General features: G+C 47.7%; 1 protein-coding gene across 2 annotated transcripts in view; it reads left to right on the forward strand.

The window, feature by feature from the left end:
• TMEM178B (transmembrane protein 178B) overlaps positions 1-10,868 on the forward strand; it is a 415,372-nt gene extending 404,504 nt beyond the window's left edge. The window contains exons 4-5 of one of the 2 annotated variants that reach the window (XR_011566341.1): positions 645-1,720; positions 2,026-10,868. Coding sequence is in view for 1 of the 2 variants with exons in the window: in XM_070788270.1 (XP_070644371.1) it covers positions 645-895 (251 nt within the window). In the remaining variant the exon portion in view is untranslated. Of the gene's footprint in view, positions 1-644 lie in introns of both variants that reach the window. The other variant, XM_070788270.1, reaches the window with a different exon arrangement.
• Positions 10,869-11,263: the final 395 nt, after the last annotated feature.

Consider the following 11,263-nt stretch of genomic DNA (forward strand, 5'->3'; position numbering starts at 1 on the left):
GACTGTGGGTTATGCATCTTCGTGGGTGAGAAGCCACGTACAAAGCTTCCCAGAGTTACCGCCTCTGCTTCGTCGTAAAGGAGTTCTCTCGTAGGCTTGGTGTTCCACCAGAAACACTCTGGTGAATGTTGTCTTACGGGAAAAGGCTTCCAGGATTGGACGACTGGTTGGTAAATGGATTAAAGGAAAACCCAATATCGTGTAAGACGTTGTATGTGGAAAAGAAAGGAATGTTTTTCTCTTTAAAGAAGTAGAGAAGGAGGTGTTTTCTGTGTCTCCAAAGAAAGACAGTGACTTTTAAATGCTTTCAAAAAATGAGCTGAATGCTCCTCTGCTTTACTTCACCCTACATAAACTGGCCTGTGATTTATTGTTAGGATTTTCCCAAAGGAGAGACGTCCTGAGTTTGTCCAAGACCAGGCACTTATTGGAGCGTGAGGCAGCCCTGATACTATTCCCCTCTTCTTGAATGTTTCCAAATATTGATCTCATCAGCAGGTTACCCTTAACCTGCACCTTTTCATTTTTCTTATTCAAGAAAATAAAACAATGTAATAAACCTCCCTTCTCTCTCTCTTCCTCTCCTTCCCCTCACCTTCTCCGCTGCCCCCTCCCCCTCCCTTGTGTCTCCCCTCCCCCTCCAGGAACTTTCTGCATCATCTCACTGTGCACCTGTGTGGCCGGGATCAACTTTGAGCTGTCACGTTACCCCCGCTACCTGTACGGACTCCCTGACGACATCAGCCATGGCTACGGATGGTCCATGTTCTGTGCATGGGGGGGCCTGGGCCTCACTCTGATCTCGGGATTCTTCTGTACCTTGGCCCCTTCTGTCCAACCTGTCCCGAGGACCAACTGCCCCAAATCCAGACCCGAGAACGGGACAGTGTGCTAAAACAACAAGCCCATACTCACACACACACACACACACATATATATATATAAATATATATATAATATACATATATATGACAAAACTCAATCAAGACAATGCCAGTGCCAAGGCAGAGTGGGGGTCGGCCCAGGCACCCACATCTCGCCGGACTCTGTGTCGCCTCATCACCGAGATGGGGGAAGGTGTTCCCCTCACGTGGCTCTTCCATCGATTCGTAACTTCTGACTCCGTGGTTTCTTGAAGACAACGTGAGCATCACCCCTCAAAGACAGGGTCCTGATTCCCACCACTCACAAGGATGGGGGCATGGAGGGGGGAGGCTGGGAGGAGGGGGGAGGCTGGGAAGAGACGGTGCCTGTGGTCCAGGGTGGCACAGGTGTAGACAAGAAAATACCCTCCCCTGAGCCGACAGGAGGGGACACCACCCCAACCCCGGTCATATCGCAGAGAAACAACGCCCTTAGTTCATAGAATGTAACCAGATCTTCGAGGCCATTTCCAGAACCATTTTCTTCTCTTGCTCTTCCTGTTCTGATTTCCTTCCTGGCCGACCAGCGACACACTAGAAAGTGGAAGAGAAAACACACTGAGAAGGAAGTTTTCTCTCTGCTGCCAAACTTTTGGATGAAGTTACGGAGGTGGGAAGGGGGAGAGAACGCCGTGCTGAGAGGCAAGACCCACATCAATGAAAGGACACTTCCGTGGATGCTCAGAAAGCCCAGTCTTACCTTCCAGCTGCCTTACACCCAGTTAAACAAGAGGCCGCCCTGCCCTGAACCCAACCTGCACTCCCTGGGCAGATCGGAGCCTTGGAATAACCCTCTGGTGTGTGTGTGTGTGTGTGTGTGCGCGCGCGCGTGCGTGTATGTGTGCAACAACTTTGGATGGTTTCCTTTTTTTCCTTTTCACCTTTTTAAAATACTGCCGGATCATGACTGTTGTCTATCAATTTGTGGTGGTTTCATGGCCCAGGATGGAGGCCCCAGGAACTAGGAAGCACCATGAGGGTGGGCCTCTGTGGGTGCCAGTTCTGCAGCTTGACATCCCTGCTGTGTGTGTGTGTGTGTGCGTCTGTGTTTTCTGAGTGTGGGATTTCTATCATTTGTGTTGCATTTTTCTATTATTTTTAGTGCAGCTGAAATTCCCCGAGGGCAGAACCAAGAACAAGAGCACTGGGCAGAGGACCTGTGTTGCTGCACGTCCCAGGGCTGGGGTGCCACGGGACTTGGCCCCCTAACTTTGGAAGTTCAAGACACATCTGGGCACACAAGCCATGAGCAAGGAAGGGAGCACGGATCAAGAGGGAGAAGGGGAGTGGCCTCAGTTACCGCTGGATAAAGTCTGTACACCAAACGAGACCTTTCCCTTTCCGTCACGGAAGCTGTCCTTTGTCACTGGACATCCAGCCCTTTGCTAGGGGCGACCTCTGTACAGACGAGAGAAAATGGGTCCCATGCAGAGAGAGCCGCCATGTCCCATGGGCTCCAATTTGTATGATATTGTGTAAATTCACAGAGAACTCTTGACTCTTGCCATCTTCGTCCTTCCCCTCTTGATATTCAAGGCCATGAATCCCAAAATCGCCGTCGTGGTGGCTAGCATCCAAGCAGAGGTGGCCTCGATCCAGCCCAGTGTCCCAGGCTCGGGTGAGCATGTTGGAACTGTAGGTGTTGGCGAGCTGTGATGTCTGCCAGAGGGTTGTGAAAGCTGTGGGGACGGGATCTGCTGGCTGGAGTGGGCAGCAGTGGCCAGTGGTCACCTCGGTGACCCCACAGGGGCCGAGCAGCCCTGGGAGGCAAAGAGTGAATTCCCCGAGCGGTCCAGCCATGGGTCCACTGCGTAGCTGAGGATTCAGTTGCTTCATAACTGAATGTGCTCTGGGCACTTTGCCTCTCACTCAGCAGCCTTCCCCCAGCCATGCCCTCTGTTTCATCTCCCTGTCTTCTGCCCCGTCTCCCCTCTGGCTCCCCGCTTTCCCCACCTATGAACCATTTCCCTTCTCACTCTTCCACCCACCAGGCTCCAAGTCCTGCCTCTGTCCTCATCTGCTCTTTTTGACTGTGTGTGTATGTGTGTGTGCAATTCACGTCCAAATAGGGCATCTGATGTGCGCGGACGGGTGTGAGTGTGGGTCTCTGTGTGTGTGTATCTCTGGTGCATTTTGTGTACATTTGTGTCAGTGCACACCTGGACGCAGATCTGGGTGTGCTACTCAAGACTTCCTTGCTAGCGACACGGGTCAGCTTCTGCACAAAGGCTCACGTGTGAGTGCCCTGTGCGTGGGGTGCTGGGACATGACTGGGCGGGAAATGCTGTTAGCTCCCAATTGTACCTCTAAGGATGACTTTTAAAACAGAGGATTTATTCTATGAGAAAGGAGAGAATTTTCAGGAGAACCCAGTGTTTCAATTGTTTAGGGAATTTTTAAAAAATAATTTTCTTTGAAAAGTTCAATTTCCCGCTTCAGGGGAAAGGTGTACTTGGGCTTGAGGAAAGGTAAGGGGAAGTATCTCAGATTGAGAGACCTGTGCCTCGCTTCCAGGTATCTGGACTGGGCTCCACCTGGCTGGGAGAGATGGGTGTCCACCAGCCTCCATTTGGGGCAGAGGGCTTGTCTGTGACCAGGTCCGAACTTCAGCTAGTTCCCAGTTGTGGAAAAATGGAGAAAGAAATTCCAAACAGGGCAATTTGTAATCAGTCACTTAAATTCTTAAGTAACTTTTCTTAAGGAACCAGTACTGTTCACCAACCTGTGATTTATACCCCTTTTTTGAAAATCCCGTGCTTGCCATAAATAGATCATCCACTCTCTCCGACTGCTCATCTTTATCGTTGTTGTTGAGTCGCTGAGTGGTGTCTGACTCTTTGTGACCCCAAGGACTGCAGCACGCCAGGCTCCCTTGTCCTTCACTGTCTCCCAGAGTTTGCTCAAACTCATGTCCACTGAGTCAGTGATGCCATCCAACCATCTCATCCTCTGGCATTCCCTTCTCCTCCTGCCCTCAATCTTTCCCAGCATCAGGGTCTTTTCCAGTGAGTCAGCTCTTTGCATCAGGTCATCTTTATAACAGACCTTTAACACAGCCTGCTGCATCCCTTTGAAGTGTCCCTAAAATGTTAGGAGAACTCCTAGGAAAGAAGGAAACCGCCTGGGCTCAGCTCACCATCAGCAGAGCAGGAGCTTGGACCTGCTTTTTTGGTCATGGGGCCAGAAAGGTACAGATGCGCACACTCTGCGTCTGTGTCTGCTCGGGACCAGGAAAGGCCTGGCCACACAGACAGGATGGAAGCCCTGGGCAGGTGGCCAGTCCTGGCTGTGGGAGAACCGCCCTGATGACCTCAATCCCTCCAGCACAGGGACTTGATCCCAGATGAAGACATACCACCCCAAGCTCCTACTGAAGCTATCGTGCTGTGAGGGCTGAGGAAGAAGACCAGGAAGAAAGGAAGGAGGAGGCTCAATCTGTGAGCCTCTTTAGCTCAGACCCTGTTCACCCCAGGTCAGAGTAGGACCCAGCCCTCTGGTGGGATTCATGGTCAGCAGCCTTACCCACCAGCCCACACCCCAGGTCAAGGTCAAATTCCCTACAGATGTATAGACAAAGCCTATACTGTGTATGTGTTCTAAGCTCCATGCAAGTCAACCTTGATCCCAGGGCCTACTTCTGCTTTTGTTCCTTGCCCTATGACCCTGGGGATTCAGGAAAGTGGGGTGTCTGCCTGGAAAGAGGTCCTATTTCTTTCTCTCCCCATCTTGAGAGTTTTGGTTTCTTCTTCTGTTTGCTATTCCCTTCTCTCTACTCACTTCCACTTTCCCTCTGCATCAACTTCAGTCAACTAAAATAATTAAGGAATTTGTCTTCAGAGAGGTTCATATGCTCCAAGCAGCACCCGCCCCCCTCCCCCCATTCCTTGTTTGTTGGGGCTGTAGGTTTCATGAGTTCTGTGTTTCCCTGGCATCAAAGTGTAAGAAAATTTCAAGTGTGCCTGTTCAAGCTTCAAATCCTCCTGCAAGCCCCAGCCTTTTAAGAACTAGACCTTTTTCATTTCAGGGATCACAAAGTCACAAAGACTCAGTGACTCCACCATATCAAGACAAAGCCTTCCTGCTTCACATGTCTATATGTGGCACCCTGGGCCTCGGTGCCATTCGGGTATATTCTCTGGTTGGGAGTGAGCAGTTCCTCCTAGCAATGCTTGCCTTTCCTTTGATGAGGGAAGAAGGTGCCCTGAGACTCTGAGTCTGGGCTGTACGTCTTAATATTCATCCACAATCACGATGAGAGGTCCGAGATTAAAGAACTTTATGTCGTTGTCCTGATTTAGTGGGAGGATGGGCTGCTTAGGGCTCCAAAGCTGCCCACCTGAGTCAGATTCAGGGACATGAAATCAAGTACACCAGCCAGAGTTGTTTAGAATGGACTCTTCACCTGGGTTACTCTGAGCACGTTTGTTTCAGTTCAGTCCAGTCATTCAGTCGTGTCTGATTCTTTGGACCCCATGAACTGGAGCACGCCAGGCTTCCCTGTCCATCACCAACTCCTGGAGCTTGGTCAAACTCATGTCCATCGAGTCAGTGATGAGAACATTAGTGAACTGATTTTCAAGTATCTGGGGAGGGAAGAAGTAGGAAGAAGTACACTCTGGTCATCTTTGGTGTGATTTGTGAGGGATGTTTGCTTGCTTCTCGTAACTAAAGAGAAGCTGTTCTTCAAAGTATGTTCCCTCTACACCAGGGACCAGTCTTTCCCAGGGACTCATCCAGCCCTTTCCAGGGCGGAATGATGAGTCATGGGGTGATTTGACCACAGATAGAAGTAGTTGGTACATAACAGCTGGGTTGGCTTCTGTGCTGTCTTCCAGCTGCTATGTAACAGAGTAAGGGGACAGAGTTTTAAACCAGCCCCCCTGAATCGATGGTCACAGAAGCTCCAGATGTCCCTCAACACAGTCACCTTGGTGGTATAGAAAATTAGAAAAATAAAATACAAAAGAAAAAAAGTCCTAGAAGGTTGTTCATAATTCCATGTCTGTGAGACATCATAATGGCCATAGCCCCGATACCTGCCCAATCGGTGGTGTCTCTGGGTTGGCAATTGGGGCCTGGGGTGCAGCCCATGACTGCAGAACCATACTGGTCTGTGTGGAATTGAGGGCTTCCCTAGTGGCTCAGATGATCAAGAATCTGCCTACAATGCAGGAGACCCGGGTTTGATCCCTGGGTCTGGAAGTTCCCCTGGAGAAGGGAATGGCAACCCACTCCAGTATTCTTGCCTGGAAAATTCCATGGACAGAAGAGCCTGCAGGATACAGTCCATGGGGTCATGTGGAGTTGAGCCTGTGTTCAAGGCAGTGAGAGCGTAGGGCTTTGTGCCCCCAGAGGTAGCAAACAGGCCTTTGAAGTGGCTCAATGCCAGAGCTTAGGGGCAGTGTAGAACAGAGCTAAGAGCTTCCTACTTGGTGATTTCCTTCACCTCCTTTTTTTTTTTTCTATTTCTTTTCTTTTGGAGTGCCATCTCAATCTAATGATAGATACAAGAGTACTGAAGCCAGAGTAACTCACTAATTCAGCTACACTTGCGTAACGCAGTTACTGTCCATCTCATCTCAGTTCTGCACTCAAATGATTGGTGACTCTGGGCACTGTGTATTCTCCATACTTGAACTTCCTCATCCACAAAATGAGGATAGTGATAACACTTTACCTCATGGTATATTAAGGGTGACCAAGACACTGCAAAGTTATTTGCAAACCACAAGTGTCATATAAATTATACACTGTTCCGATTCTCCTACAGCAGGCAAGCCGCCACTGAATGGGATTCTTCCACATAGTCTCTGAGCTTCACTGCAGAAAGGATAACCTAGAATTGGAGGACCGCTGCTGAACAGGACGCACTGTCCAACTTAAGCATGTGGATTTTATTCAGTCATCCAGCTTCCTCAGAGAAGTCGGCTCCTTAATTTACCCACTCTCAGGCTTCCTTCCTTTTATCCAAAGTCGATTTTGCCAAGAGCACTCTTAATCCCTCTTTGTTATTCCCAGAGGCGATGAAATAAGTAAACCATATGTAGAAAATAGCATATATGAGCTAAAACAGTTAACTGTTAACCAAGACATATATTCAATGCCTTATTTTTTTTTTTTTTACCATTCTCCTAGTGTTAATAATTCTCACTGTTCTTGCCCAAGGGGTTGGGAACACATCAGATTTCTGAAACATTCTAATGGTCTTTTAAGTTGAAGATGGGAATGAGTGTTAAGCCACTGGGATCTTCTTTCTCTGGTCAGTTGGTGAAGAAGATGGCTTTGTCAGAAGCACATGGGTTCTGATAGGTTCTTATGATGCATTCATTGGGAGTTGTTCTGGGCGCGATCCTGTTGGGAGAAAACTCAATCCTAGGTTCTAAACAAGGAAAGATTGCGTTTCCCAAAGGGTCAGCATTTTTTCTGCTTTGCAGGGGATCAGCTTACAGTGTTACGATGAGACCTGCTCTAAGGGAAAGCTGAGTCATTCATTGCTCCCAATATGGTTGGAGCCCAGCCAGGGATGGAGGAACCACCCAACCACAGGGGGTGTGTGTTCACCACTGAGAAACAGAAAACTGGGTATCAGCACGGGGGTCCCACAGCTGTAACTCAAACCTGGCCTCACTCTGCTAGACACCAACCTCAGCAATTGCAACCCCTGTTCTTCACTTGCAAGGACTGGGTGCTTGGGGACCTCTGTGCACCTCTGTCCTCTCCTGGCTACACGTTTCCCTTCCTCTCTGGGTCACCTTAGACCTTTTCTGGCCTGAGTGTATCCGTGTGTCTGTGTCGCTGTGACTATAAATCTGCCTTTCACATACAGAGCTTTCATAACTCCTCCTCCTCTTTCCCCATCTCCACCCATGGTGTGACTGTTTTGCTATTCAAGACTATCTGTAAAAATGTACAAATAAAAATGGAAACTGAAAATAGTGGGGAGGGAATTGAGACTAGACAAATGCATTGCTGTAGCCCTCAGTTTTCTGAGGACTTATGTGGACTGCCCGGAAACCCCGACTCGGTGGGATTCCGAGGCAGGGAAGCCATTGGCCCAAGAGGTTGTTTTTTGTTTTTGTTTTTTTTCTGGTTGTTTCTCTGACAGTCACGAGTGTCTGCTTGGAACTCTCTGTTTGAAAGGTTTTGGCCTTTCAAGTGAAACGTTTTTTCTGAAAAGTAAAAGTAAATCATCCAAGTGTGAAGGTGAAGGTTATCGCGAAGGTCAACACAGAGGCCCGATCCGGGGGTGGTATTAATCGCTTTGTCACTGGCTCGCTCGGGGCCCTGGGCGAATCTTGTTACCTCACCGCTGTCTCTGCGTCCTCTCAGCCAAACAGGGGGGCTTCCAGTGCACCTGGGGCGCTCAGTCACCTTGGCCATCCTGCTGCTATTTTGGGAAAGGCTTCGAACCCTTGCTGGAGCGCACTTACCGTGGGAGGTACATTCCAGAGCCCCTCCTTGCTGCTCTCGCCCCACGCTTTCACTCCTCGGAAAGTAACCTCAAGCTAACAGCCAGTTTGTGCTCAGAGTCCAAAGCCTTTTATCTACCTTTTCATTCTCAGACGCCTTTCCACCCACTCTGACGATCTCATTTTACTATCGTTACTGACAGAGCGCTGTCAGTAGGAGGAAGAGTCTCAAAGGAGATGATGTGTGTGAATTGCTTTGTAATCTGTGACTTACTCTACCAATCTGGCGGCTCCTGTCGGAAGCAGGGGGTCTGGCTAAGGATGCGATCGAATCAGAATGATGAAAGCCTTGGTGGGAGGGGAGGGGAGAGGTGGTGGGCAGCAGGGGGTGGGGGGGCGGTGGAGGTAAGATAAAGAAAACTTTTGGAGGAGGAAATGGCAGAATCACAGGGCATCCTCAGCATGGCAGCAGAGAAGGATCCCCCAAAGGCTGGGCACCCCGAAGAGGAAGTAGGAAAGAGGAACATGGGCAGGTAATCCTATAATACAAAGAGCTGCCTTCCCCTAGGATTGAGAAGACTAGCTGCTTCAGGGGCGGGATTCACACCAAACTTAGCCAGTGACCTAACCCTTCCTCCTCCATGATATTATCAATCCAAACTTTCTGCTCTCTGATGGTCCACAGTGATCATTTCTGGGGGCAGTGCTGTCCAGCAGATACAATACAATGCAAGCACCATATGCCATCTTAAATATCCTAGTGGCCCCATTTTTAAAAGTCCAAAGAAACAGGTGAGATTAATTTTAATACCTGTTTTAACCCAACATATCAAAAAAAAAAAGTATCATTTCAACATGGAATCAAAAAGTATCATTTCAACATGGACTCGGTATAAAAATTACTGAGCTATTTGATGTTCTTTATTTTTTTTTCCAAATGAAGTCTTCAAAATTTGATGTGAATTTTGCTCTTAGAAAACACATCAGCTTGAAGCAGCTACATTTCCAGAGCTCAGTAATCCCACAAGGCCACCAGCTACCATATATAAGACAGCAAATATTTAGACTCTTGGTTAGGAGTTGGAATCCCCACTCACCTCTGAGTCACTCAGACCTCATGGCTAATAGGCTGGAGATCCGTGTTGGCCCTGAGTAGAAAGTGCAGGAGTGATGTCCAGGCTGCCATCCTAGCCCAGGAGAGGACCACTGCTTGTCAAACACGTCACATCTGGCCGAGAGGTTCAGCGCTGCCCTTGGACACAGCCCCAGATGGCCCATCAGAGTTCTAGAAGCCACAAAGCAAGTCACTTTTTTCAGCTATAGGAGCACTGGCTTATCCTTTATCTAGATGCCCTTTATCTGAGGGTAGAGAGAGGGCCAGACGGACCTTGTCTTTGTCAGGAACAAAGATCTCCACAACCTCTTGTCACCTGGTCCAGTCACCTGCTAATAGCATCTCACCAACATTCAGAGCTGTTTTCTCAACCCCTTACTTTCCTTAAATGCTAAAAGAGCAGTGGCCACGGGCAGACTGGGTCTCCTAGGAGGTGACAATGACAGGCTCTGTCCCTTACACTGGGACTCAGGGTCTACTATTGCCCACCTCTCTTCCCTGCCTGGAGGCCTTCCTTAGATTTGAAGAAACCTCTTTTGGGGGTGGAGACAAGAAGTGAGATCTTTAGTGCCAAGTACAGAATAAAATGCAAGCAAACAACCCCTGGGCGTTCTCAAAGCATTTAGAAGACCAAATATGACACGGTTGGGTTCATTTAAAATACCACGTTCTGAGCCCTCGGTTACTGAGCAAAAGAGAATGAGCTGATTCGGTGAGTATGTTTTATATATGGTCATTAGACAGGGACCATAGCCGACAAAACTCTCGAAACACCTGGAGTGTTTATGGTCCACCAGATTATTGCTCAGTCAATAGACATTGATTTACCTGTAATTTGCATAGTGCTTTCTGATTGGTTAGACAAGGTGTGACGTGTTCTGCAGGATTCCAACATCACCTCTGCCCTCGGAGGTAGCAATTCCTGTGGTTATTGGTGCTAAAAATAAGATTAAATATTATGTTAATTTGTTCTGATACGATGTGAATACGTGTTGTTTAATCTTAACAAGAATGCTACATCTTATCAGATCTATTGTACTGTCTGTTCCTTCTCATAGTTAATTAATTACAGGAAAGGTGATCCAAACCAGATCTCAAAACTATTGTGCTATTCTGAGAGGTGAATTTAACAGGGATGTGGGAGGGGTGGGATGAAAAGGGAAATTGCCAGGTTCCTGTGACTTTGCAAGAACTGAGGAAGCAGAGAGCATTTGGGGACTTCTGACACTGACTGCATCTTGCAATTTTCTTTTTCGAATTTGGCAGAAATACTGTATTTCCATCGATCGAAGAAAAAAAAAAAGTGTCTGGTAATTAATTAAATGACTTGTTCATGGAAAAAATAAAAATAAATAACCTGTCAGTTGTGGAATGTAAACTGATTAAACAATTAAATAAAGAAGATCATGTTGTGTGTTTTAAGTGATTGTGTCTGCTTGGGGAAGAGGGGTCAACCCTGTGCTCTTGAATGGTAAATGATGGTTCTCCCTCAGGTGTTGTACGGGGGAAAAAATTGAATGACTCATGTAGGTAACAGACAGAAAACTGTAATCCTGAAGGAAATAGACAGTGAACATTTCAAGCACATGTAAGCCAAAGGCACATGCTTTTCACATTGGGGGCTGGGGCATGGGGAGGGATTCAGAGAAAAACCAGGAAACTATTGTTCTTTTTCTCCTAGTGTTGACATTCATAACATTTTTTTTTAAAAGACTTTATAAGATGCTCAATTTACTGGTTACATTTTAACTTGCCATCCTATTTCTTAGCTTAGTAAGAAGAGAAATTTCTCTTAACAGTCTTCATCATCCCTATCC

The sequence above is a fragment of the Bos indicus genome, chromosome 4, assembly GCF_029378745.1.
Source record: "Bos indicus isolate NIAB-ARS_2022 breed Sahiwal x Tharparkar chromosome 4, NIAB-ARS_B.indTharparkar_mat_pri_1.0, whole genome shotgun sequence".
In the NCBI taxonomy this organism is placed as follows: Eukaryota; Metazoa; Chordata; class Mammalia; order Artiodactyla; family Bovidae; genus Bos; species Bos indicus.